Source organism: Chlamydotis macqueenii, chromosome 3 (assembly GCF_036417535.1).
Source record: "Chlamydotis macqueenii isolate bChlMac1 chromosome 3, bChlMac1.mat, whole genome shotgun sequence".
NCBI classification, from domain to species: domain Eukaryota; kingdom Metazoa; phylum Chordata; class Aves; order Otidiformes; family Otididae; genus Chlamydotis; species Chlamydotis macqueenii.
This window is the reverse complement of record NC_141558.1, coordinates 52,245,026-52,259,699: the sequence shown is the minus strand read 5'-3', so window position 1 is coordinate 52,259,699 and position 14,674 is coordinate 52,245,026. Positions and strand designations below refer to the sequence as shown.

Here is a 14,674-nt window from a genome sequence, read left to right as displayed (position 1 = left end):
GTATTTACATTGCAAACTCCTTTTACTTTGTGTTTTATGTGATTCTTGTTGCAATGAGGATCCTATATAAGAATTCTTTTTATAGACTTGCTTTTATCTATGTAAAAAGCAATATATTCTGTCTGATAGGTTATTCTGTATGATAGGTTATTGTAAGCTATGACATAGCTGTATAAGGAGTTACTATTATTATTAGCACACTAGAAGTGTGTCAGACTCAGAGCTCCAGTGTGGCATGGTTTTTTTTTATCAAGAGATGATGGGCTGGTCTTACAAAGGCTTTCTCTATAGTGGTAAAATAAATGTGCTTGGGAATGACCCTTCTACCACCCTTGAAGATGACCAATACGAAGTGATCTGCATCCATACCATTAAACTCAGACAGCACTAAGGCAGGCAGGCAGCATGGATGTGGTCTGTTGGGAATGGTCCTTGGCTTGTAGCAGTTCCCAAACTGTATCATGGAGTCTCAAGAGGGCTTTCTGGGCCAAAAATTTAACAGTATGGGCAGGACAAAGAAACATTTGCAGGCTCTGTTTAACGGTGGCCACTCAAACCTTGCACTCTCACTATCCATTCTGCTTCTGTGCATAGTTACATGCTTATAATAATCTATCCCAGTTTTAGTTGATGCAAGTCCTAAGGTTGGAAAAGAAGAAAGTGAGCTGCAAAAGGAGCTTTACCAGTAGTAAAACATAAGAAACTTGACATGAAACATTGTTCAAAGTAAGTCCAGTCAAAATTTGGGGAAAAAAGTAGTTTCTATTGAAACTACTCCGTAGTACATTAAACAGTCCCTGGTTGAGGGAGTGATAATATGGATGAGTAGTTCAGGTTTATATTAGTGGATTTTATATCAAGAGGATCAATTTGATGATTAAATAATTCATTTGGTAGGTAGACAATATGGCTTTACATCCCCTGAGCCAGTGAGAGGCTTTGAACTTTAGTCTTCTGTATATTTATAAGAAAGCCCAAGACTGGTACAGAGTGAAGGACCATGCTATCTTTGTGCTCAGAAAGGAGGGACCGATCTTTCTCCTCAGTTCTTGAGGAAGGTATTAGGCATGCAGCTCCAAGTCTTCTAAATAGATCTGCAGTCCTGAATATAAACCTAATGCCTAGGGAAGAGTCAGGCTAAAGACAGATAGTTTTACTCAGCACTTTCTTCTACCTTACCCAGGAACCTCCTGTTTATCCTGGTTCAATCGTCTTGATACGAGGTCACGTCATTTAACTCATGCCTGCTTCATATCTAGTCAAAGCAGAGCTCATTTGTAAGCTTTAGATGACCTGTGGTGCACTTCATAAAAGAAAATTTAAGTCTATGCTTCAGTGTTGCTGAAATCTGGGGATATAGGCATACTCAGCTCAAGGATTCCTGTTTGTTTCTGATCAGGTCTTGAGACGACAGCCAAGGCTGGTGTCAAGCAGATGAGGTGCTTAAGGGTTTCTCCACAGAACAGCCCAGCACAGGGAGAGCTGATGGATGACTTGGTGTCAAAAAAATGGTCATTGTGCTCACTGCAGTTACATGCCTCTCAGACCTGTCATCAGGGGCTTGCTGGCACAAGTCAGGAAGTACGTTGGTTTAGATTTCTTTCCAGCTTACACTCTAATGATACTAGAGACACAGTAAACATGCATTGTGTGCACAGGACCTGCAAGCCTAACTCCTGGTTACTGATGCTTCACTTGTCATCAAAGCATTTAAATCTCTGTTGAAATCTAGCCCAGGCTGATTTTGAAGGGCTCAAAATCTAAAAATGTTTACCTAACAGAAGATCCTATTACAATACAAGCCTCTACACAGTCAAGACCTACAGTATGGCCATCAGACAGCCCTAGTAACAGTGGGTGTAGCTGAACTATTTCTTCCAGAACTATCATCCTATCACAGATACGTTGCCTGGTGTTACCATGTGGGAAAAAAAAAAAGTTTTAACTACTTATTTTGCAGTTTGAAAAGATTTTGCAAGTGTGGCTTAATCGCTTGCAACAACTGATTGAGCATTACCCTGCATATTGCTTTCTGATGAGTGTTTTATGTGTTCTTGTCTCTGCAGACTGAAGAAGTCCTGAAGATTGATGGAGGGCCATGCTATTCAAACAGCAGGTGTTGCTGAGACAGAAGCTCTTTGTACTAGGCAGCCTTGCTATTGGAAGTCTCCTATATCTAGTTGCCAGAGTTGGGAGCTTGGATAGGTAAGTCATTAAGTAGCTGCTTTCTTAATTAAAAATGAGCTCAGATTGTCTCGGGTTTTGCTTAAAGGGTCTGATTTCTTTCTTGTTCTTTTTTTTTTGTTCTTTTTTTTTTTTAATGTCTACTCACATACAGAAAGACAGAAAGACTGTCTATTCTAGTACTGGTTTTCACTGTTCTTTCCTCCCCTTTGGAGAAGAGAGTAGGAAAATAGAGTTGCGGGTCATCCCTGTCAAAACATTTCTGTCTGTCCATTTGTATTCTAGGCACATTGGCACTTGTTTTCAGAGCAGAAATAAAACAGCATCCAGTAAAAATGTCATTACAGTAGCTCATTTTTGTCTGTGTGCATCTGTGTGTTGACCTCTACTTTCAGCAAAACAGTTATGATGCATTTATATATCGTCTTTCTAAATTTATGAGCAAGCAATTAATGTGCTACAGTGGTAGTTAAAATTAAGTATGAGCCTGCAGAGTAGCTCGTCAAGTTTTGAATACTATTTCACTTGAAAGATTGCTTCAGGGTTTGAGAATTTTAACTATGTTAATTAGCCGGTATTTTCTGGAGTTGAATGTGCTAAATAAGTGGGTTTTCTCTGCAAGCGATTTCCAGGAGAACAGTATAAAATCCAGTAGAGGAAATCAAAGAGTATTTGCACTTTTGACCAGGGTGAGTTTTAACTGGCTATTGATAGTGCAACAGCAATGCTATAGACTGATGTTTCTGTCACCTTCAAAATGGCCTGGGATTGCCCTAGTAGGTGCTACACAAAGACAGGATGAAAAAAAAAAAAAAGCTATTTTGAAAGAATGAAACAAGACTTTGAGATTTCCAGAAGCTGGTAGGCAGCTAATGTTCTCATAGTGCTCTTCTTTTAAATGATGGAAAATAATAGCTGAGTTCAAAATTGTGACACAATGCTGTGTGAATACACCGTGCATGGACAGTGAATTGAAAACAGAGCTACCTAGTGTCCATTGCTAGGTAATGTTGAGCTCCATCTGGGTGCCTCCTTCAGCTGCTTAAATTCACTCCAGAAGAAGAGGCAGACCATGTGTACTCAGCTAGGACCAAGTGCATTGCAAATTAAGCCCCAGAATTTATACCTTCTTTCCCCTTATGGTCAAAGCATCTCTGGTGCTTCAGAGGTGAAAACTTTGGAGACTAATGCGATTCTGTAAATGGAGGCAGAATTCCTTAGTGGTCCCTGCAAAAGTATATTTTATGCTCAGAGGCATGAAATCTAATTAACCTTATGCTATTATCTATGCTTGCACATCTACAGAATTTACTGATGGCTATAAAATTATCTCGCCACAGTATTTGACTCACTGACCTCCTGCAGCAGTGAATTCCACCGGTTTCATATATAATGTTGCCAATGGCAGTAAAATGCAGTTTCATTCTCTTGCATTACCCAGTCTGAAAAATATCAGCCCTTTATTGGACTCGTTATGAAAAACAGAAAGAAAGAAGCACTAGAAAGCACGAGACAGACAATTAACTGGAAATGTTCATCTACGGCACAATCCAAACTTGTTGAATTTGTCAGTAAAAGGACACTGAGTGGCTTCGATAGACTTTGGAATAACTAATTGTTCAGGAAGAAATCCAGATTCATTTATGCGTAATTTATGCTGATCCAATTTGAACAGGAGAGCTGGGGATGGCCCATATTTAATAGCCTCAGATTAGGCTCTTCAACAGGAATGTTTTGAGTTTTTTTAGGCCTGTAGGGAAATTACCACTAGCTTATCTGATTCATTGAGTCATAAAGTCGGATGAGCTGAGCACTTCCCTCCAGGGGAGGCCACCATCCGTACTTCAGATCCTGAGTGCATGGAGCTATTTGGCATGTAGAAGCACACACATACTTTGTGTCTGGCAATTTTGAGAAGATCTGGACCAGTCTTTGAGTTGCCTGATTCTCTTGTTGGCAGTGTGGGGAGATTCTGCACCTGATTTCAATGCTCTGAAATGCTCCTGCTGGGACCAGGCTCATAATCTTTCGCCACCGTGACACCTACATTAGAAGCCAATTAGCAAGTATTCTGGATCAGGAGAGATATCATTGCTACTTGTCATTAAGATTGCCCAGACGTACTGTAGCTGTTTTGACATTAGTCAAAAATACAGTTCCCTGAGATTAATTGTTCTATGGTGTGTTTTCTTAAGAAGAATATTTGTGGAGTTTTACCGTAGCAGTTTGAGAAATTGCCTGTTTTGGGAGAGCAACTTCAGTGATATAATAAATGTCATATACACTTTCTTTGCAAAAGACTGTTATTTTAATGGAAAAATGACTCAAAGAATCAAAAATACTAACATGTTGCAATATAAGAGTAAATAGTCACATCTGGGTATTCAACTACCAAGATCTGACAGCCTGCTTAATACCACCACTGCCAAGATCTTTTAAAGGCTATTTTTTATTGTTTAGAGGGAGGAGAAGAAGGGGGAAAGAGTAAAAAAATTCAAATATAAAGTGTTGAGGAAGGACTTTTAGCGATATCCAATCTTTTCCCTTAGGGTAGAGGATATTTTAAGTATTTATTTACTTTTAAAGGAAACCACCCTGTTTGACAAGCTGTTGTGTTACACTGAAGGCAGTGCTAACTGTCTTTTTGAGCAAAAGAGATAAAATTAGTTGAGATGGGTCTGGAAATGCTGTTGTGGAATCCTTTTTGCTTGAAAACAAATAACAAATACACAGAAGGAGAGGGAAGAGAAGAACAGAGATAGTAATTGCAGTTTCTGTTCTCTTATGCTTCTAACTGCCACATCGCTGCTGCAGAAAGACTGTCTCACCAGCCACACCACAGTCTGACCAACTGTACCACTGTCAAGTCAAGACATTGCTTTCTGCTTGTTGTGTTTGGGTTTTTTATTTTTTTACAGGGAGGTTTGCATCAGTTTTGCAATGCTTCAGTCTTTGCAATCAAGTCAAGCTCTTATTCAGTAGATGGCAGAGAGAAAGGAAAAGAAAAGAATGGAAACTTGGGAAAAGAAATAAGAACTAGAACTCACTTCTCATCACACTTTCTAATTAGTCTGCCAGACTTAGCTAGAGCTCATGTGAACCTAGCAATGTCATCTAGGTTGTTTCTTCAGCTCTGTCTGGACAGGCTTTATCTCTCAGCATCTGGATAATCAAGGAAACAGCTAGTGGGTCAGCCAGGGGGATCAAACTTTGTCCCAACCATCCATTGTCCTAGAATCAGTGTCAAATTAGAGACCTCAACAAGCAGTGATGGATGGAAAAACCATAAAGAAATAAATAATACTGTCCTGAAAGCAGGGTTTGAATAATATACAGTAAATGAGTGAGGGGCCACATGCTGAGAAACCAGAATAAATACTGAATACCTAAACAGCTATTAATGAGCGTTGCCCATCTGGTATACTGGCTGAGGCAGGGATCCTGTGAAAAATAATAGCATGTGGCCATATAATTTAAAAACCGTATCATACTACATATGCATAGCAAGCTCATATTAAAATTGCCTAGGCAACCTTTGTTCTTACATATCCTTAATTTAGGAGAGCATGGCTCCGCAAATTATTAACGGTATTTTTCCATAGGGCTTTGGAAGCTCTCTCTACAAACCAATTTCATCTTCAGTGCAATATTGGCCTGTATAATGACTAAAGTGCTGATTTGGGAGTGGAGGTGAGAGCTTATTCAAGGTCCTATAGTAGCAAAATTTTAACATTTTTCTTACTGAATAATTTCTTGCATTCAGTGACATCAAATACAAGAAGGAAGCATTAGAGAAGTGGAAAATAGGTGTAATAATTGTTGGTGAATATAAAAGAATAGCATAAAAACTCAGGGACAGAAGAAGAAACAGTAAGGTACAAAATGAGTTTCAGTGGGAGGACACATAAGTGATGATAAGAAAATAATCACTGTAATGATGCAATAAATGCATTTAAAAAAACTTTTCTTGGCATTCTTTCTGTGCCTTGCTAACCATGCCTGATTCAGCCTTGGTCTTTCTGATTCTGTCCCAGGGAAAACAACAGGCACCTTCTAAAGAGGAAGGAAGATACTGAAAAGTGATGCCTAGAAAGCTGTTTTTCATCCCTTTTGCTCCTCTTCACTATAAAAAGGCCAACTCTGAACCAGCAGATAATAAAATCAACACAATGAGAAGCACAGGAAATAATTCAGGCTAGAATAGGAAAAGTATTGGGAAGAGATGACTTAAATGAACTGGATTTTCAGATCAAAATGACCAAATAAAATTAATCTCAGAATGTTTTAAAAATTGCCAGAGCAATCACAATGTAATCAGCAACATGGGAGGTGAGGCAAGGTTCAAGAAGCCCCAAGAACAGTAATCACAGCATAGGCATATACTTGAAAAGAGCAGAAGGGTGGTGTTAGGAGTTACTCAGCCAAATCACAGCAAAAAAAAACTAGAATAAATCATCAAACTGTTTGAAAACAATTTAATCACTGGCAGAATAAAATAGATGCACAAATCACACCACGTTGTGAAAGGAGTGTGTCTGCCTTACACAGAAAACTTGCTTTAAGAGATACCCTCTTTTTAAAAATACCTCTTATTTTACTTGCAGACTGCAGCCCCTCTGCCCCATCGATAGTCGATTTGGACCCCGTGGCCAGGACGAAATCCCGCTGCGAGCTCTGCAGTTCAAGCGAGGGCTGCTCCACGAGTTCAGAAAGGGCAATGCCACCAAGGAACAAATACAACTGCACAATCTGGTTCAGCAGCTTCCCAAGGCCATTATCATTGGGGTGCGGAAAGGAGGCACCCGAGCACTGCTGGAGATGCTGAACCTTCACCCCGCAGTGGTCAAAGCTTCTCAAGAGATTCACTTCTTTGACAATGATGAGAACTATGCCAAGGGGATTGAGTGGTACCGGAAAAAAATGCCTTTTTCTTACCCTCATCAAATAACAATTGAGAAAAGTCCTGCGTATTTTATCACTGAGGAAGTACCTGAAAGGATTTACAAAATGAACTCATCTATCAAATTATTGATCATTGTCAGGGAACCTACCACAAGAGCTATTTCTGATTACACTCAGGTGCTGGAAGGTAAGGAAAGAAAGAACAAAACTTACTACAAATTTGAGAAGCTGGCTATTGATCCTAATACCTGCGAAGTGAACACTAAGTATAAGGCAGTGAGAACCAGCATCTACACAAAACATCTGGAGAGATGGTTAAAATACTTCCCAATCGAGCAGTTTCATATCGTGGATGGAGACCGGCTCATCACAGAACCACTGCCAGAACTCCAGCTGGTCGAGAAGTTCCTAAATCTTCCTCCAAGGATAAGTCAGTACAATTTATACTTCAATGCCACCAGAGGGTTTTACTGCTTGCGATTTAACATTGTCTTTAACAAGTGCCTGGCGGGTAGCAAGGGACGCATCCATCCAGAGGTGGATACCTCTGTCATTACCAAATTGCGCAAGTTCTTTCATCCTTTTAATCAAAAATTTTACCAGATAACTGGGAGGACATTTAACTGGCCCTAAATTAAACTTCATACAACACTTTCTGTTGCACCTGAGACACGCAATAAATGTCTCTGCTAAAATATGCACTTTTCATAGACATGGCTATCAAAGTAACTTTTTTCATGCATACGTGTACATATGCAGTGTGTGACCAAATATATGGTGGGATCAATTTTTTCTACAGAGTAGTAACTAACATAAATTTACTGTCAGCATAGTTGCATCTTTTAAGATATAATAATAAAGGGAAAGGAAGTATTTAGGGACATAAAGTCAGACACGGTTAAAAGGGTCAGTGTTCCTCTCGCTTAGTGAAGTGTTTATGTGACATGCTTATTGATCTAAGCATAACGCTAGTCTATGCCATAAAAACTCATGTCAAAAGTCTGTGAAGCTGTGAGAAAGCATAATCTTCAGGCTATATTTGGTATGTATATTGCTAAAGGAATACTGACACTTTAAATACAGTGCTGAATTTTTACAATGAGAGTGGATAGTACTATTTTCTTATTATTTGAAATTAATATCTTATCTCATAAAAACTACATTGTTTCAGAGTTCCTGTGGTGAGTTTGCACTATTGTTTTATTGTATGGAACATAGTGTCACTTGTAGCATGTCAATCATGTGTCAAAAAAAGGTCTAATAATTTTTTCTTCTATGCTTGTGTGTCGACAAAGCTAAACATCGTGTACATAGTGTAAAATGTTTGTAAATACTGGTTTCACACTAAGTAATTCTATTTTGTAAACTGAATATGGCTATTTAATTTATTGTGAAAATTAAATTTATTGTGGTATTTAAAAATGGAATGGATTAAAATTACCTATATGTGCAATGGCTTTTTACCTTTCCTTGATGTACATCAGTGTGGTCCCTTAGGCCAAACAAATCATGTGCAAATGTGTGAGAGTGAGCTGCATGTGTAAACGTGGTTTCTAGGCAGCTGAGAAAACTGATACACGCAGTAAAGCTGAGTTTATTAAAAAACTCATCCATCTGGGAACCTGGTGTAATACACACCTATTACTGTTCTCTTGCAGCACTTTGCTGTAATTAATTCAGTTGCAATAGCCCATGAGGTAAAAGAATGACTGCAAAAGATTACTGTAACCAAGTATATCAGAAGAGCAGAGCTGCCATTAAAACCAAAACAACAGACAGACAAGATTAGAAGAAGACACAGAGATTTCATCTCTGAAAGCTGGTGATGTTTCAGAAGTCAAGGAAAACAGATGTGATACCTCTGCTTTTATCTGGTAACATACGCAACTGCTCCAAACAACCAACCACAGTGTTGTTATTCCTGCTATAAAGATATAGCTCTTGTTTCCATTCAGTAAGTGACAAGAAACTAGTTCAGGAAATTACTATTTTCATGCTTTATACATTGTATGGCGCTTAAAGATTCACAAGACAAAGAAAAAAAAATTGAAAAATGTCTTTTAGAATAAGAAAAAAAGAAAGAAAGAAAGAAAGAAATACAAACAACTAAGCACTTTAAAACTAACATCTAGAGATTGATTGGGACACAGATTTTGGAAGGTATCCAGAACATCTGAATATTCTGAGTTATGGTAGCAGAGTAGCTGGTAGTTCAGATTATAATAAGATCAAGTTTTCCCTGTGGGCTGTTTGTCTTGCTCAGTGATTTGGAAGCATTGGTTTTCTAAATAAGTGATTTTAAAATCTCTTGTGAGGGATTGCTACTTGTCTTGCTGTATTTTTAATCATATGTGCTAGCATTGTGAGCGATGTGCCCTTTCTTCGTGCTGCTTCGGAGCCTTGCCAACACAACACAGTAGAGCATATGTGAAATTTTCTGCAGTAGCTACAATACTACCCACTGTTTTCCTTTATGAGAGCCATTTATCCTGCCCACGTCCAGACACAAAGGCTGAGAGATTTAACTCACCTAATAGTGTTCAAAGAGATTTTCTCCAATTCAACATTTGCGCAATCTTCAGGTGAGCAGACAGATTCCAGATGGCTTTGGGTGATACTGCTGGCTTCATGTAGTCCTGGCTGCAAACTACAGCTGAAGGCTGTGATATATTTTCAATGAAAGGGACAAATTAGGCCAAAGTTACCTGCATTTGAAATTAATCTCTCTCTGCATTGATCAGAAAAATCACAGAGACTGTGATCTAACAGGCACGACTACACATATTCCTGTTAAAGTCAGCTGGCTTAACTGCAGCTTATCATCTGCCATTTTGGAGACACATGGATAAATTTAGGCAATATCTCAGACAAATCTGGTTCAAAAAAAAAGCACAGAGGAATAGTCAGGAATAGCAGGAGAAGAAAAAGGATTCAGAGGCAATGTATTAAGAAGCCTAAAAAAGTGGGAGACTGATTCACTTTCAGTGCCTTCAGTGCAACGTCAAGTCTTTTTGACATTACCTAGTGAACAGAAAATTTCAAAACCAGCTCTTAATACACAGATCCAACACACCACCCAAAGCACACTCCTAGGTTAATGGGGATTTTGCTGCAGCATTCATAACCAGTTTGACAAGTCCTGACCTTATGCTATTTACCTCTTCAGGAGCAATTTGTGAATAATTCATTTCAGCCTCTTTGCTTTGCTTCCCAAATCTTGAGTGAATCATTTCTATTCAAATTGATCATGAGTATTCAGACTGGGAAGAGCGCTCGTAGCTTGAGTTTCTGATTGCAGAGTCATGCACAGCTATATGAAGTTGCAGCTGTTAACTTATGGCATTCAAGTTCTCCAAAGACATTGCATCTTTCATATTTTATGTACAATAAAATTGCAGGCTTCACAGCTCTGATAAATGTTTGGATTAAAAGTGCTAATATTTCCATGCATTTTTATCAGATTATCCCAGCTGCTATTTAAACTACATAGAACAACAATTTGCAGGATAAAAGAATAGCAGAGATGAATTTGAAATTGTATTTTCAGAAATCAGTATATAGGTAGATAAAGGACTGACATTTGGAGATCAGTGATTCACTTACCATTAACCCACTATACTGCTTTTTCTTAAGGAAAGCAAATAAGCACGATGACAATGTATTTGCTCTATTTTAATGGATTTTTTTTTTGCCATGATGTCTAAGAACACAAGAGACGATGTTTTTAGCCACATATATCAATATACTAGTCCAAGATTTTTAAGAGGCAATGGGCACAAACTGAAACACAGAGGCATCATCTGAACATTAAGAAAAACTTTTTTACTGTGAGGCTGACTAAGCACTGGCACAGGTTGTCCAGAGAGGCTGTAGTGTCTCCATCATCGGAGATATTCAAAAGCAATCTGGTCATGGGCCTGGGCAACTGGCTGTAGGTGTCTCTGCTTGATCAGGGGACTGGAAACCCCTTCCAACCTCAACAATTCTGTGAATATCTCCCTCTACCATTAGTGTTCTTAAGTATTGCCCATTAGTTCAGTGTTACATAGGCCTCAGAGAAGGTCCAAGTCCAGTGTCGCAAGTCAGTTCAAACACTGTTCAGATCTAAGCTGTGGAAGCACTACTGTGCACATGTTTACTCCCTGGCTACCTGATCTTACTCATATTGGGAACCTCTGCAACTTATTGGAACCCTCTGATTGGAGAAGGTAAGGAAGTAACTTAGAGAAATTTTTCTTTTTGACATACTGGATGACCCCAGCAGTGATGTTGAGTGTAGTAATTCAAGGTCCATACAAGGTAAACTTCCAGAAAAGATAATTTAGTGAAACTCTTTATGAGAAGCTCACAGTGAGAGATGTCTCTTTCATGGCATTCTCTACAGCAAGATACTGAGGGATACCCATAAACTTGGGCAACAGAGCCATTAAAATTTGTTTAATTGATGCCTATTATTTAAATTCTCTGCAGTTCCAAATTACATTAGCATCTGCTTTTACTGGACATGTGCCTTAGGGATATATCCAGAACATGTGGGCTGCTGAGTGAATGTAGAAGATTCATGTCTGAATACATGTGGTAAAGATTTAACTTATATTGCTTCTCTTTTTTTGATTTGAGTTATATGTGAGACCAAAGTGTAGATCATAATTTGAAGAAAACAAAAGTTCAATCAACCCACAAACACAAGACAATAAAGTTTTTGAGAAACTTCCTTTCTCTGTCCCCAATATAGACTCCTTGATACTAATGAGACTTGTTGAAATCATTATTTAGCAAGCTATGTCTATTTTACTCTGAATAATCAAATATTAGCAATAGTGAGAGAATAAAGCTCCTATAAAATTACTGGGAGCTGGGTTGTGTGAAACTTTCAAATGACGCGTTCGTAACAAATGAGACTTCACTGCTTAAACACTCCTGTACCTGTCCAAGTGGGAAGCTAAGAAATTTTATGAGTTTTAGGCTTTTTTTTTAATTCCACAATTCTGTTTCCAGGCATTTCCAGTTTGATGGAATAAACTTATTGTTAAGCTGGGGTACCTAAATCCCACGCTGAACTCATTGCATCCCGTTATTTTGCAGATGTGATTTCACACATTCAACTGATTTATCTCCTACGAGGTAGGGTTGAGTGCTCTAGCAAAAGGTGTTTGCTTGCAGTTTAACTGATGTATCTCACTGAAGTTTCAGCAGTGCTAGAGACTGTTACAGCAATAACATATCACTGAAAAGAATTATCTGCATCCTTGGAGAAGGCGAAAGATAGAGCCATCACTGGAAGGGATTTTTAATACCCACTTGAAAAAGTTCAAGGCCCAGCTTCTCCTAAAGCAGCTAATGTTGGAGCAGAGATCATCCAGAAGCATAATTTGTTAATGACAATCTTACAAATCACTGCTGCTGTTTTTGGTACAATGACTGAGAAGCCTACAGTGATCAGCAGGTTCACAAATGACCCTTCTTAACAAAGAAGAGGTCAGGAGCTGAATGTACCTCTACTTTCATTTAAATGGAATAAAATGCTATTTCTCTTCTGTGTAAAAATAGCTTTAGAAAACAGGTTTGTAGAATAAGCCTACAATCCCATGGCAGTTTAAATCAACTCAGCTGATCCCTGCCAAGGTCCCAACCTCCCTGCCCACATAATGTGCTCTTTTGCTCTCCCTTGCATTGACTCTCGTCCTTCTTCCACATGGAGCTGCTTCAGTTCACTATGCAAGCTTAAAACTAACCTAGCCTAAAAAGGTGAGTAACTTAACTAAAAATGTATGAGGTCAGAGCAAAGGTCTTTTCAAACCAGAATCTGTCACTACAAGTGGCCAATAGCTAATACCTCAGGAAGGACCTAAAGACAAAGAAAGCATTAAGACATTTCCAGGCTCCAATGGTTTGCAGTCATTGGATGTCTCCAGCGGGAGAGGGCAGATGTAGCAGCACTGAGTGCCTTCTTCTTTTGTGTACTTACAGAGAAACACCTTGAACACACTGACAAGGTGTTCCCAAGCTGCACTCTAAAACCTCCTATGTTACTAATTTGCAAGAATAGATGTACAAAACTAATCAGAAAGGTTTGAGTAGTGCCTTTAAAATCTGATGATTAATATGATGACATGGTAATAGAAGTCTTATTTTCCTTCCTAACTCACTTTGAAAATGTTGCGGTTTATCTTATTAGTTTCTTAAAAAACCCACTACTTTAAACTTACTGGAGATCCCTGAGCAGAATTGGTCCTCAGATTTGTAAAAGACTGCAGAAACAAAATAAATTATGGCAAATTTTAATTTGTAAAGAGCTTGTTTGTAGAGAAAAGGACTTCACATGAATGCTTTAAAGAGATTTTTAACAGTAATCTCAAACATCTTTTGTTATTGTACCTGTCCGCTCCAAGGACACTGACTGGCTACTTGGTTACAGTCCTGTTAATCTTCTACATCAGTGTCACTATTCAGAGTCTATCATGTAAGATTTTCTTTAAAGAGGAGAAAAAAAAATATTACAAAACCTTGGCAACATAGATCTAGTGACTCTCAGATTGCCTTAGAAGGATTTAATTTTGTTACTGAAGGCTCATACATATTACTGAAATAGCGATGTGCCCAGGCTAACCACCGTCACTACCTGTAAGCAGATTTTTCCTTTGTTTATGAGTTTCTTCAAGATGCTTTATGTGTGATATTCCATAGCACTCTTCTACCAGCTGATCAGCTCTGTCTAATCTGTTCTTTAAAGCCTGATTTACCTTCTGACAACTTTGAGACAGATATAATAAACCCATCTTCAGAACTACCAGCTATCACTAACTGCTTTCACATTTATAGAGAAAAGATTTTCAATTCTTTCTGCGATAGTGCACTGATGAAAGTGTCAAGCCCTTAGAGAACATCCATGTGTTATCAATCTGGATACCAGCCTTTTTCCCGGGGCTGGAATTGACAAGTGCAAGGAAAGTACAGAAAAGACTAGAACGCCATCGTCCATCTGCTGCACTGTGCTTGACATATGGTAAACAAGATTACCTGCTGTTCTGAGATCCCTGTTAAAACTAGCAATAGCATGACTTTAGGAGCTGATGTTGACCAAGCTACCTGACTCTTTTTAGTTGATATCTAGCTTACTTTCAATTCAACTTTGACTCCATTCAACTTTGTATCAGTTGCAAAGTTCTCTCTCATGGTGTGCAGTCATCCACAGCCCTCTTTGAAATGTATGTCTTGTGAGACAGAAAAAGAAACATCAGCAGAAGCTGTCACAATCTTTCCCCTGTGACTACAAAGAAAGATTGTGGCACAACAAATTTAATTCTGCGGATGTCCTTGTGATTCCTAGCTGATTCTCTGCAACAACTTCCAAAATAATCCCCCAGCAGCAGTGGTCACTACCTTAAAGTATTAATGTTTCTGCAAAAATTTCCTGATTATTGACCAGGATTCAGGCAAAATATGAAATATCTATATTTTTAACAGATTGCAGTCCTTTGATACGGTACATATACTGTACCAATAATGCACAGCAAATCATAGGACATGACAAGGAAACAATGCTACTTTAAACCATCTGATGTTATGCCTCAGGCTGATTAAATAA

At 38.6% G+C, this 14,674-nt stretch overlaps 1 protein-coding gene across 1 annotated transcript in view; it reads left to right on the top strand.

The window, feature by feature from the left end:
- The window catches only part of HS3ST5 (heparan sulfate-glucosamine 3-sulfotransferase 5), a 204,275-nt gene extending 195,736 nt beyond the window's left edge, over nt 1–8,539 (top strand). The window contains exons 3-4 of the mRNA XM_086744332.1: nt 2,067–2,205; nt 6,789–8,539. Of these exons, the coding sequence (XP_086600458.1) occupies nt 2,099–2,205; nt 6,789–7,719 (1,038 nt within the window). The 5' untranslated portion in view covers nt 2,067–2,098 and the 3' untranslated portion in view covers nt 7,720–8,539. The remainder of the gene's footprint in view (nt 1–2,066; nt 2,206–6,788) is intronic.
- The last annotated feature ends 6,135 nt before the right edge of the window (nt 8,540–14,674 follow it).